This window comes from Condylura cristata, unplaced genomic scaffold (genome assembly GCF_000260355.1).
Source record: "Condylura cristata isolate star-nosed mole 26May11 unplaced genomic scaffold, ConCri1.0 scaffold00012, whole genome shotgun sequence".
Classification (NCBI taxonomy): domain Eukaryota; kingdom Metazoa; phylum Chordata; class Mammalia; order Eulipotyphla; family Talpidae; genus Condylura; species Condylura cristata.
In genome coordinates, this window is record NW_004567113.1 from 39,013,191 (window position 1) to 39,025,789 (window position 12,599).

At 44.8% G+C, this 12,599-nt stretch overlaps 1 protein-coding gene across 1 annotated transcript in view; it reads left to right on the forward strand.

The window, feature by feature from the left end:
- Positions 1–7,501: 7,501 nt before the first annotated feature.
- RELL1 (RELT-like 1) overlaps positions 7,502–12,599 on the forward strand; it is a 50,408-nt gene continuing 45,310 nt past the window's right edge. The window contains exon 1 of the mRNA XM_004681354.2: positions 7,502–7,704. Within this exon, the coding sequence (XP_004681411.1) occupies positions 7,617–7,704 (88 nt within the window). The 5' untranslated portion in view covers positions 7,502–7,616. The remainder of the gene's footprint in view (positions 7,705–12,599) is intronic.

The window sequence follows — 12,599 nt, forward strand, 5'->3', positions numbered from 1 at the left end:
TGTCAATGACCCTTGACTGAGAGACAGAAGCTGGATCCTGCCTGGGTAGGGACTATCCAGATGTCAGACGTGCAAGGTCCATCAGCCTAGAGAGTTGCAAAAGGTTGCTCCCCAGAGAGCTGTGAGCAGAGGATCTCACCAATGAATGGGGCTTTAGAAGGAGCACCCTGCAGCAGTTGAGGGGTATGGGGCTCATTTAGCCTGGAGACAGGCTCTGTCAGAGGTAATAGCATGACTTGGAACCACCAGAAACACACAGGGAATGAAATCCTTAGAATCATACCTATTTGTGAGAAGCAGTTTTGGACCTGTCTGTGGCTTTCCAAAGTCAAACCCCAAATCATATTGTTCATTCAGCAAGAAAACTGGTGTGATTGCTTTGAAGTAGTGGAACTGGCTTTCTAAGTTCCTTCATCTCAGTGTGTGGCTATCACAGAAAAGATCAATTAGAATCCCAGTGTTAAAATTGCTCATTAAGTTTCTCCATGGGGCCTAGGTAGGGTGAGGTGTTGGGTGAGGAGAGATGTTAACTGCTTACTTTTGACCTATCAGGTTTCTGTTTAAAAAGCCCCACTTGATTGTGGGTCTTGGACCAGAACCCTAAAACTCTGTTTAGTCCATTCCCTCCCTGAAGTACCATCATTGCATCAGCAGATATAGAGGGGACAGCAAAGCATCATGGGAGATGACAATTCCTAGGGCTTCCTGTGAAGTCAGAAGAGTTCAAGTATCCTGATAAGCCTGAGAGTAGAAGTCCAGTCCCCACCTCAGAAAGGCTTTAGGGATTAAGCCAGCAGCCTTTCGTGGCTATGGAGCACTTGAGATGTGGTTAATTCTAGAGTAAGGCATGTAATAAATGGAACATAGTCCCCATGTGTGGAAGGCATAGTATGGTTAAAAAAAAAAAGTAAAATATTTCATTAGTAATTTTTAGAATTTGGTTAATTGTTGAGATGTCAATAAAGTAGTGTCCCAGCCCTCCAACTTATCTGTAAGGAGCATATTTCAAGACCTGCGAATTGTAAAGCTGGCCAAAACTGCAGACAATACTAAGTCCTATATGTATACCCTGTTTCTTCCTATACATAGAGTTCCATGACAAGGTTGAATTTATAATTAGGCAGAGAAAGAGATGAACAACGACAACAACATACTGTAATAAAAGCTATATGAAAATGATCTCTCTCTCTCACTCTCTCTCAAATATGTTATTTTATAAAAATGTCTTTGGACCATGGTTGACCTTGGAGGGCTGCCACTGCTGGACTCAAAACTGAGGATGAGGGGATCCACTATATTTTGGATACGGTAGGTTCAATGAAATACATTAGCAGAATTAACTTTTTCTTTTAAGGTTGCTACTAGAAAACATAAAACTACAAAAGGGACTTGCATTCTACTTCTGTTAGGATAAATGGCATTTTATGTCATTTCTCATGGAGTTACTCACGAAACTTGACCAGAGTCTGGCTTAGGTTCTGCCCGATGTGAAGGTTCTGTCATCTCTGTGCTGCTCCAGTGTTTACCTTTCCCTTGTCTTCTTTCTGATTCTGTGTGACTGTTTCAGGAAAACCGCTATCATGAAAAAAGCCCAATGTTCTCTTCCTGGGAATTATGGAGGGTGAGTTGCCTGGGGGCTGGGGTCTGTGACAAGTGGGGGTGTGTGAGAGGATCGTCCCTCGAGAAGGCAGAGTTCCGGGCAGCAGGTAAGAGGAAGCCAAAAGGACTTTTTACAGTGTTTAAAGGCAAAAAAGAAGAATCTTATTGACCTGGGTGTTGGCAGTTCAACAGCTCCCATCTCCGCTCTCTTAGCCTCCATCTCTGTCTCATCAGCTCCTCATGCATACCAGGGCCCTCAACTTCTCTCATAGGTCTGTTCTGTCTTCGTCTGACCAATCTGTGCTGAAGCTTACCACTTGAACCCCTATTCCTTCCACTCTGCTAAATGCCTTAAAAACCTCTAAGAGCCCAGATCCTTCCAGAAAAACCTTAGTTAACACTGATTCCATCTTTTAGGCTGCCTTTTTCATTTCTACCTCTGGACAGCTGGGCACAGCTAAAGAACATCCTTCAATTCTGCAGATTGGCCCATGAAAAATTCATGGGCTCCACCCCTCAGGGGGTTCAGCCCTGCAAACACTGAGCAGCTCTCCAGTGAACACCCAAACCTTTACCACTCTGAGAACCTCTGGGAATCGGCCCAAGTGCTCCTTCCTTCAGTTACTTTATTCCGATGGTACTGTACAGTCTCACCAACTCTGGGGGTGGGGGATCACGATATCCAGAGTCCCCATGTGGAAGCACCTTGGGTGTACATACATGTGTGCCCAAACTCTTACAGCCTATGACCCCCTCACCGATGCTGGGTTCCCTCATCAGAAGGCTGATTAAAGTGAACCCCTTCAGATTTCTATTTCCACTTGCAGATACACAGCCTTTCCCTTTGCGTTTCAGAGCATGAGATGTCTGCTTTTTGTTCCAAGCCAGCAACTCTGGCGCCCTTGATCCCATCAGGGTGTCCCTGGACCTTGCTGCACTGGCTACCCTTCCCTCTCCATATCTCCCTTTTTATGTATTTTCCAGTGTCTCATAAAATGAATTCCATTCAAAAAGATTTCTCTTGACTGTCAAGACCCTCCTCCTCCTCTCTTTTCACTTAGCCATGCTTCTGGAAAAAGAACTCTGTGACTTTTCACTTCTTCAGCCACTACTCTCTGGCCCTCGCTTCTATCACCCCCTTTCAGTCCTTTCCTAAAGGCCTCCAGTAATCCCCATGCTGCCTAATTAGCTGTTAATGTTTGAGCTTGTATTTTACTGGACTATTCTGTGCATCTGACACAGATGCTTTGTTCAGGAAGCTCTTGACTCTACTGGCGTCCGTGAAGCTCCCATGACACTGGCTATACAGGACCTGTCTGTCAGTGTCTCTATCGAAGATGAGCATCTCCACTTAGTTTCTGGCTGAGCAAGGCCATGCTGTCCTCGGACAGAAAACCCACCCACAGCCAACCTGTGCAGGGGTGCTGAGCAGGCCTGAGGCAGCAGTCATGGGAGGCCTGGCCCAAGATACACAGCAATAGATAAACCAGAGTAGATGACGAGAGGGAGAGGGGAAGCTTCTCCTTACATTCACTATTCACTGTCCCCAGTTCTCATTTGTTTAATTGCCTGAAGGCTTGAGACTTAGCACTTTTTATATCTGTGACAGTGCTTATAATAATGAATTATTGTTTATTGAGCTAGTGTTGAAGTTTCTGTTGGCTGTAATCAAAAGGAAGCTTGTCCAAAGCAGACACCTCACACGGTATAAAAATTGTCCTCTGAAATATGCATTTGTGGCTTTTATGGGGCGTGACCCATGCGGTTCCTCATTTTAATTCTCTCTTGCTGAGCATGAACATAACCATATAAATCTACTGGATTTTGTGGATCTAGCAGCAAATGGCCGGGGTCACTTACAGGAAGTTTATAGGGGTCCACGTGCCCATGAAACAAACCCAGTTTGGTGGGTTACACCTAGCTCTGCCGACCTAATCTCAGAGTCCTCTGACTTCTACTTTAACATCCAGCAAAATCAGGACCTTTTTTTAAAAAGCAGCTTCCTGATTTTTGCTGAAAATTCTCTAACTGGAACATGGAAAGTCTCATCATCCCTAAAAAAGAAAAAATTCTTTTTGTTGCTAGAATCATTTATTGTCATTTATGACAATTGTTGGACAGCTGAAGCTCTGCATTCTTTTATTGAGTTATGCTCCCCTGTGACCGGCAGTTATTGCCAGCTCTCCTCCTTTCCTGCTCTCTTAAATGCATTCTTGTCACATGCATCCTACGCCAGGCAAATGTTTCCACTGCACGTACACTTGTGCATGTTCCTCCCCTCACCACTCATCTCTTCCTAGCCTCCAGGACTCAGCTCAAATTGATCTTCTTAAAACCTTGTTTGGAGTCTCCAGCTGCAATCCTTCCTGTCTTCTTCTAAGCCCAGAAGTTCCAAATGGGGGTGATCATTCCCCCTAGGGGATAATGGTAATATCTGGAGATACACTTTGTTGTCACGACTTGGGGAAAGAGAGAAACTAGCACTTAGTTGGTAGAGGTCAAGGATGCTGTTAAACATCCCACAGTGCATAAGACATCACCTAAGAAGGAACTATCCAGCCCACAATGTCGTTAACGTGGAGAAATGCTTTGTCTAGCACCATATCATTTGATGACTTGCTATAATCTTCAGACTAGACGAGAACTTTAGAAAACAACGGGTCACCCCCTGAAATTTATGGGTAAGGGAAAGATGGAGACCTCGTTGACAAGGCTTTGTCTTCTCACCTCTTGGTCTTTGAGCACTGCAACTTCATTATGCTGCATAGGCTTAAAAAATTATATAGGCCCTCCCTGAGGCACAGCGGGTTAAAGCGCAGCATTGCAAGTGAGCCGCAGCTGCTTCAGTGTGAGTTCGATCCCACCCTGGAGGTGACCCACATAGTGCAGCAGACTTCTCATCCCTCTTCTGTCTGCCTGTTCTGCTCCCCACTCTGTCTCTGGTGAATCCTCTCACTCTCCCTGGACCTCTGGCCTCTATGCATAAATAAATAAATCTTAAAATAAAAGGATAAAAACCACAAAAATGAATATATATGTGTGTGTGTACACACAAAAATTAAACCAAACCAAACAAAACAATATATGTAATCAAGGTTAGGATTTTAGTATTAAATGTGCACTAACTCTCCATTCCAGCCTCCTACTTTTACCCAGGAACTAGGTCCAGTATGTACCTTTTGACAGATCAAAGATTTTGTGAAACAATTTTATTTTAAAAACAACGGTAGGATTCTCTCCTGGATATAACCTTCCATGATGTAGATGACTATGTTTAAATCACAGAAAGAAGAAATTCTACAGAGACCTTCTGCGGAAGTCTTTTCATCGTTAATTAGAGTAAATACCAGCCAAGTGAGTCTTACACATTTAAATGATGGTGGTAAAAATTACCACCTTCAAAGCCCAGAAGAAAACAGGAAAGGTTTCTACTGAGGGGAATGATTAACTGAATCTTACAGAGAAACTGAAAAATAAACAAATGAAAAAATACCCAACAAGTACTAGAAAGGACATATAAATGTCTATGAATAACTTATTCTCATAAATAAACAATTTTCCTTAAACAATGCAAGTATGTAATTGTTGATACAGAGTTCAAAACAGCTAGGTTAAGCAGCCAATGACACAACAAGACTTTCTATTGGAAAAGAAATGCTGATCGGCTCACATTCTGCCTTGCAGAGACAGAACTGTGTAAGCAGAAGTTCAAGGGCAGGCCTGGTACCAGCTCACCCTGGGTTTGAGTTCTGGCAGGACCATGAAGCAGCTGTGTGATTTGGACAATGCACTAGTTCCTCAAATCCACGTCCCTTCAGCTTTGAAGCCAAGATCAGAAACAATATTTTCCAAAATATAACATTATGAAGATTTGAGGAAGGAATACAGGCAAAGCTCTCACCACAATTGGGCTAAATCTCAGAACTAAATTAAGGTGGCTATTGTTACAACTATTTCCATTTACTATCCTTTCCTTTTATTTCCAAAAAAAAAAAAAAAGCAAGAAATGGAAGAAATTCCATTTCCTCAAAGTGTGATATCTACTTCATAATAATATGGAAGAGCAATGTTATCACACTGGAGCCTTCACATTTAAAATAAAACAATAAGCAATGACTTTAAAATATGTCTTCAGGTTAAAGTTGGCTTAGAGGATGTCTGCTTCTCTCCCCTTTTCCTTTCTCCTCTTCTCTCTCTTTTCTCCCACCTCCCCTCCCTTTAACAAGGTGGGCAAACACATTATATGAGAATAAGCAAGTAAACTATCCTTTCTGGTACTTGTTGAGTTTCTTTTTGGCTTGTTATTTTGAGTATGCCATGCAGCTAGAGTTACAGAAAAGTCCAAGAAGAGAAATTTCATAGTGTGGGCAGCTAACCCTGGTTCATTACTAAGGTATAAGATAGCAACCAAGTCCTTCAACTATTACCTGTCCAATAAGGGGCTTAGCAGATGATTACTAAGGTTTCTTCCAGTTTTAATGACTGGATTGCATTTTTATTTCTGGAGAGCCATATTGGAACTCAATTCAAATATGCTGTTCAAGATGATCAACCTGTCAAAAGAGTGGAACATTATTTTAAAAGGAGACTTTGTGTGTAGATAGGTAACTTATTCAAGCATTACGCTATAAGTTCCCAAACCAGAGCTGACATTTTGGAGCTGTGGATCCTGAGGAAGGGCCCAAGATTGAGATCATGCTCCCTATTGCCGCTGACTGGCTTTGTCTGCCAGACTGCAAGATGTGCCCAAAACCACCTAGAGGACCTCTGTACAGGACCCTTTGACTTCAAAGGTCAGTCTTCCTCCTTCAGCCCCTGCCACGTGGCCCAGCTTGTCAGTGGGAATTCCCCTGTGGGTGCAAATGATCAGGATAGTAGATTAGGGGAAGTACTCAAATAGAAAATAGTCCTTTGAAAATTGGAACCTCTCACTCAGTCCCCCGCAAAGAGTCCCATTCTATTAAAACCTCAGGCTCCAAGCTGTTGTCCAGGGCTCACCTACCTTGGCTCAGAAATCTCAATAGACTGAGTGCAAACCATTCCTGCGATGACGACTCAATTTCAAAACCCCCGATCTCTTAGTGTGCGCCAGACGCAGAGGGCACAGCAGTGAGCAAAAAACAATGAAGACTGGGCTAATTCCAATTTATCACGCTGTCCCGACCATCATGGGTTTACTCCCTGGCCTGCGAAATGGAGATACTCTTCACCTCACAGAGTTGATGTGAGGATATAAGGAGATAATGCGCAACTGGGCCCTTGGAGAGAGACTTCGTGAAAGTATGTGGGCACACGATAAAAGAAAATGGGACACGTTGCTCCTGCAGGTATGTTGACGTAGTTTCCCGAAAAGGAGAAACTTAACGAGAGCAAGTGGAGACTGGAAGAAGTGTAAATGATTTTCATCTCAGTTTTCAAACGGTGGAACTTGAGGTCTATCGCCGCGTTCCTCCCTGGACTAGTCACCGAGAACGCCAGCTGGATATGCCAACAGAAAGTAAAGATCACGCTCACTCTAGTGGTGGCCAACTGGGCCCGCGCAAAGCTTCCTGCCCTGCTCTCCTCACTCTCATCCCACGCTCGCCGGGCCCCAAGGCGGGGGAGGACGCGGTGCGGCCACCCGGCCCTGGCCCCGGGCTCCCGCGCAATCCAAGCGCGGAGAGGAAGCAGGCGCGGCGAGAAGAGGCGGGGCGAGGCCCAGTGGGCGGACCCCGGGGGCGGGGCCACGGCCGCGGCCGCCGCCGGACAGGGAAAGGAAGTGGGCGTGGCGGGGCCAGATGGAGGGCGGAGCCACAGGCTGGGTCTCGCGCCCGTGGGGGCGGAGCCCGGGGCTCCGCGGGGAGTAGCCCGGCAGAGCCCTGGGTGGGTGGGGCCAAGGGGTCGGATCCTTGGCTGGGCGGGATTCACGGCGCGCAGAGACCGAAGCCGGCCACTTGGTCAGTCCGCCAGGTCGAGTTGCGCTGCCTGTCGGAGCCCGGGACGCCGCGCCACGGGGGAGGAGGCGAAGGGACGCGGCGATGGCTCCGCGGGGACTCCCGGGGTCCGCCGTCCTCGCCGCTGCTGTCTTCGTGGGAGGCGCCGTGAGCTCGCCGTTGGTGGCCCCGGGTGAGTGGCCCCTCGGGCTGGGGCGCGCAGGAGTAGGCGAGGATCCGGGCGACAGTCCCGCTGTGCACCGAGCGGCCCTCGTCCTGGCACGGCCACGGGATCCCGGCGCTGGACATCTGGCTGTCCGGGGGTGGAAGGGCGCGGCGCGTGGCTCTGGCTCCGCTCCCTCCCTTCCCACTTCGCGCCGGCTCCTCCGACGACCGGTTTCCCCCTCCTCCTTCACCTCTGAGCTGTCAGGGGTGCAGGGATCCGGCCTAGTCTTGTCTTGGTCGGGTGCGCTTCCGCCCGGGGTGGGGGAGCGCTTGGAGCGCCGCAGACCCTTTTCCGCAGCCCTTGTCCTCAAAGGCTCCTGGAGCCTAAGACTGTGATACCCGGGCTGGGTGCGCTGTCAGCGCCTCCCGCCCTTTTAAAAATACGTATCTTAAAACCTTGGGGAGTTCCAATTTCTTTCCTTTCCAAGTTTCCATTTATTTTAATGGTTGATGGATTCTTGTAACAGGTTGGGGACTTCAGATTTCTTCCCACGTATCGTGGATATATCAGGCAAGGAAGAAGGGAAGACGTGTTTGTAAACTAAGGGCTTTGTTTTTGTTTTTTTTTTCCTTGAGATATCACAAAAGGAACTTCTGTGGTCAAAGCCGGAAGCCACCCGTAGAGATGATAAAGTGGTGCTCCCTGTGCTGAAGTTAGAGCAGGAGCTTCATTGAACTCTAAGAGGAGGTGGAACTTTGAAGAAGTTCCTATCTCACTCTTGTTTCTGTAACAGTAGACATCAGGGATTCCTTACCGCTGTTCCCCCTTTTAATTGCCACCTTACTGTGGCAGCTTAAAAAAATAATAAACGTATACCTTCTTGGCCAATTGGGGTTACTACAGCCTGGAGTCTTACGTCAGCAAGCGCTTCTCCAGCGGCTTCGCTTTAGGTTCAAATAATAACCTACTGGAAAGTTTCCAAGGGGGACTGTCTCCATAAAAGCGTCCGCTGCCCGTCAATCCTGTGAAGATTCCAATGGTTTACAGCTTTTAAACGGGCTTTTCACTTGGGCCTTTACTTTTCATAGAAACCTGAATGTGTCAGGAAGGGAATGGGGTGGATCAACTCTCCTGAGCCTTTATTAACAGAACGGTATTTCCTTCAGCTGCCTGGGGAAATGGCAACTTGTGACATGTTTTATGGAAGGGAGATTTTGGTTTTCATCCAGTTTCACAGCGGAGACAGGTAGATGGCTAATCAGTTTCAAATTGGACCTGAGGTTTAGGGAGAACTTAGGGCTAGAATCAGTTGCTCCAGAATTTGAAGAGCTTGAAGTGGGAATAAAAGTGAAAACATTCAGAATAAAATGTATGTCATTTATGAGAGAAATTCATGCCTAGAGTTAAGTTTGTGTTCAGGTGGATCTCTGATCTCTGAGTAATCCCCCCCACCCCCCCTCCACACACACACACACACACACACACACACACAGTGCTCAGGACTGGAATGCAGTGTTGCAAGCTCTCATCTAACACTCAGTAACCTTGTTGATGAAAGGTAACACTTAAGAAGGAACTATCTAAAAAGCAAAGGTTATAGAGTACACATGTGCCAGTGTGACTTGTATGCAGAAAGGTGCCCTGACAGCCAAAAATTGATCCCCTTAGCCCTTAAATTAAGACAGTGTTAATGTTTGCAGGGAGCCTTGTAGGAAATTGGAGAGAAATGGCATGTGATGTTGAGTGCCTACTATGTGCCAAGCTTTGAGTTGGGCATGTTGCATGCATTTTTACATTTACTTCTCACAGCCGTAAGAAGTTATTTCCAGAGGCAGATGAGGTACACTGACTCAACATGCAGTCAGCATTCAGTCTGAGAAGCAGAACCTTTCAGAGGTGTGTGCGTCTGTTTATGTCTCTTTATCTTTGACAACCTGTCTGCTTGATTCCAAAGTTCACTTTTCTTCCCTCTGTATCCCACTGCTTCCCGGAGGGAAGACAGAATAGAAATCAGCCCAGCAGTCTTAATGAGATTCTCAGATAGGGAGTTGTTCAGGACAGAAAAGAGTAAGCATGCGGTTATGAAAAACTGGGAAGTAAGAGGAAAGCATGATGACATCACAGGGGTAGTGGTGACGTCTTCACGTTCTGTTTAGTAGAAGAAACTCCTTAAACTTTTTTCTTAGCGGCACCATTTGAAACTGGATACAAGTACCAGAAGGGCTGGTTTTCCACATCTTGGTTTATTGATGTCCTTCAGTGCTCTGGTTACTCAACCTTTAGGCTTATTACTTTTATTCATTTTCTAGACAGTGGGTGTGGCCTTTAGTAAGTAGTGGGAGGAAAGAATAAGAAAGGCACTTACTCTCCTAAGGCTCTGTGGCTTCCAGCCAGGCGTCTGACTCCTCACTGCATGCTAAAGGTAGGCTTTGTTAAGTCCAGGGTGCTCCTGCTGGCCAGGCATGCCTAGGTGAGCATACACAGGGCAGGGTGGAGAGGGTGCTCTGTGAGCTGGGTTTCTATGCCTAAATTTAATTTAAAAAGAAAACGAGAAATTTGAAAAGTGTCCGGTGATTATTACCTCCTTCCTTCCGTCCTTCCACCCAAAAGAAATGAATCACACTGCTTGAGGTTCAGCTGTTGGGTCTGAGGGAGGCCTAAGTCCCAGGTACAGAAACAAATTTTATTGTCAGTTTTTATAGATTTGTTTGGCTCTGATGCTGAAGGTTAGTTACATCTTGGGGCAAAAGAGAAAAATATTTAAATGACCCAAATGATTTTAATTGTAACTGGTTAAAAACTATTATTAATTTCAGTGGTTTCCAGTAATTTTCGGAGATTCAACTGAGCAGTTGGCAAAGATTTGGTGGGCTGCTGCTCACAGCAGGCTGCATACAGTCAGTCTTGTGTGGCTAACAAAGACTGGAATCAAAATTAGGAGTAGTACGTTGTCAGCATCTTGATCTTTTTGGAGGAATGAATGCAGTGTTTATTAGGCCAATTTTTTGGCAGGTTCTGGCTTAAGTTTTCAGATCATTTCAATCTTATGACACTCGTTCAGTTATATGATTTTATTTCTGTATTTATAGATGAGAAAACTGTCTCTGAGAAGTTAACTTGAAAAAGCCATTCAAATATGTAAGTTGGAATTTGACTTTGTGTTCACTCTGTTCAGTTCTCAAGCCTGTCATTATTATAAAATCATCTTGTTTTTCTTTCAAGTGAGGAATTTCTTTTAATTCGATGGCATTATAAAGAATCACTAATAAGGTAATGGCATGATTTAGTGGAAAGGGCACCAAGCTTTATGTCAGAGCTCTGGGCTTGACCTCAGAAATCACAAGCAGCCCCACCCCTTCTGGAGGGTACTCTCTCTGGCTCCCTACCCTCACCTGGAAAGTGGGCCTGTGCCACTCCTGGGCTTATCTGCCTGACTGGTTGCTAGTGAGAAAACAAACTCATCTCTGAAAGGTCGTGGAAAATGGCAAAGTGATGCATATCTTTTGTCCTGTGTATCTTGTTTCTGTGTTTCTTCTCCAAAGAGTCTGTTGGACATGACTTATAGGGTCAACCAAACTACCTGGTACATGTAATCCACACATACTATAAGGTTTTCATTCTGGAGATGGTGCTGGTTTTGTAATGAAAGGATCATTGTAGGGCCTCCCTGGTGGCCTAGGGGCTAAGTCTCAGTCCTATCAATGCTACAACCTAAGTCGTTTGAGCTGACCTACGCATTGCCGCAGACCTCCCCTGTCTCATTCGCTGCTCCCCTCAGCAGTGTATTTCAGTAAATCTGCCTGTTCTGCTCCCCGCTCTATGTCTGATGAATTTTCTCACCCCTGTATCTCTGGCCCACACCCTAGGTCTATGCAAAAATAAATAAAATTTAAAAAATAATAAAGAAAGGGTGATTGTGAATTTATTTAGGAAAGCCCAGAGTGACACCTGAGATTCCAGAGTTTACTGTTGCTGACTCGCATTCAGGAGCCAAGCCTTCTTTTCCTATTTCCCCTCAGTTAAAATATAATACACTGATATTTATATAGACAATCTCCCCTGCCTCTAAATTTAAAATTTAAAATAATGAGATTGAGAGTCTCATTATTTCAATGAGGAATGATCTCATTATTCCAAATCACTTGCCTCTATTGGCTTATTTCACTCTGGTTTTCTCTATGCGCATATATGTTTTTTCTACTTGGATAGGCTCATAATATAAATTTGAATCCTGCCTTTCACTTGTTATACATAAAGCTTTCTCAGTTTCCCTACTCACTCAAAAAATATGGCTGCATATTACTCCACGATCTGGAGAAGCTGCACTTTACTTCACTGTGCCTCCAATCTAAGTGATTTCAGTTGTTGCTAACTATGTTTAAATGGCTTCTAAAACTTTTTCAGCCCTCATCTTGGTTTTCTGCTCTGCCTAGATACTGATGACTTTCACAGAACATGGATTATTGAAAAGGCAATTTTGGGGTCAAAGGTATTCACATTTTTGAGGCCACTGGTAACACCAGAGTTGATAATCTTCTTGTTAAACCATCACAGCAATGATTGAAGGACTCACCTTTCACTGGAAACCGTTTTTTGTTAATTTGTAAGACAAAAACTTGGTTGTTTGACTTTGTAAATCTTTCTTTACTACTAAGTTAATTATTAGTAGGTTACTATTGTTTCTAGTATTTGTCTCTAATCCTTTATGGTCAGTTCTGAAATTCTCAAAACTCTAAATACCAGAAGGTTTTTCTAAGACTTTGGACATACTCTGTTGATAGTAAAATCTAACCTGGACCCATGTGAGATTCTGTAGTATATAGTTATTTCACTTGGTTGGAATAATGCTAAGTTTTGCTACTGTAATGTTAATGAGCTTGATTTCTCAGTGTTTCATGATGTGTAGTAAATGCATTCAGTGA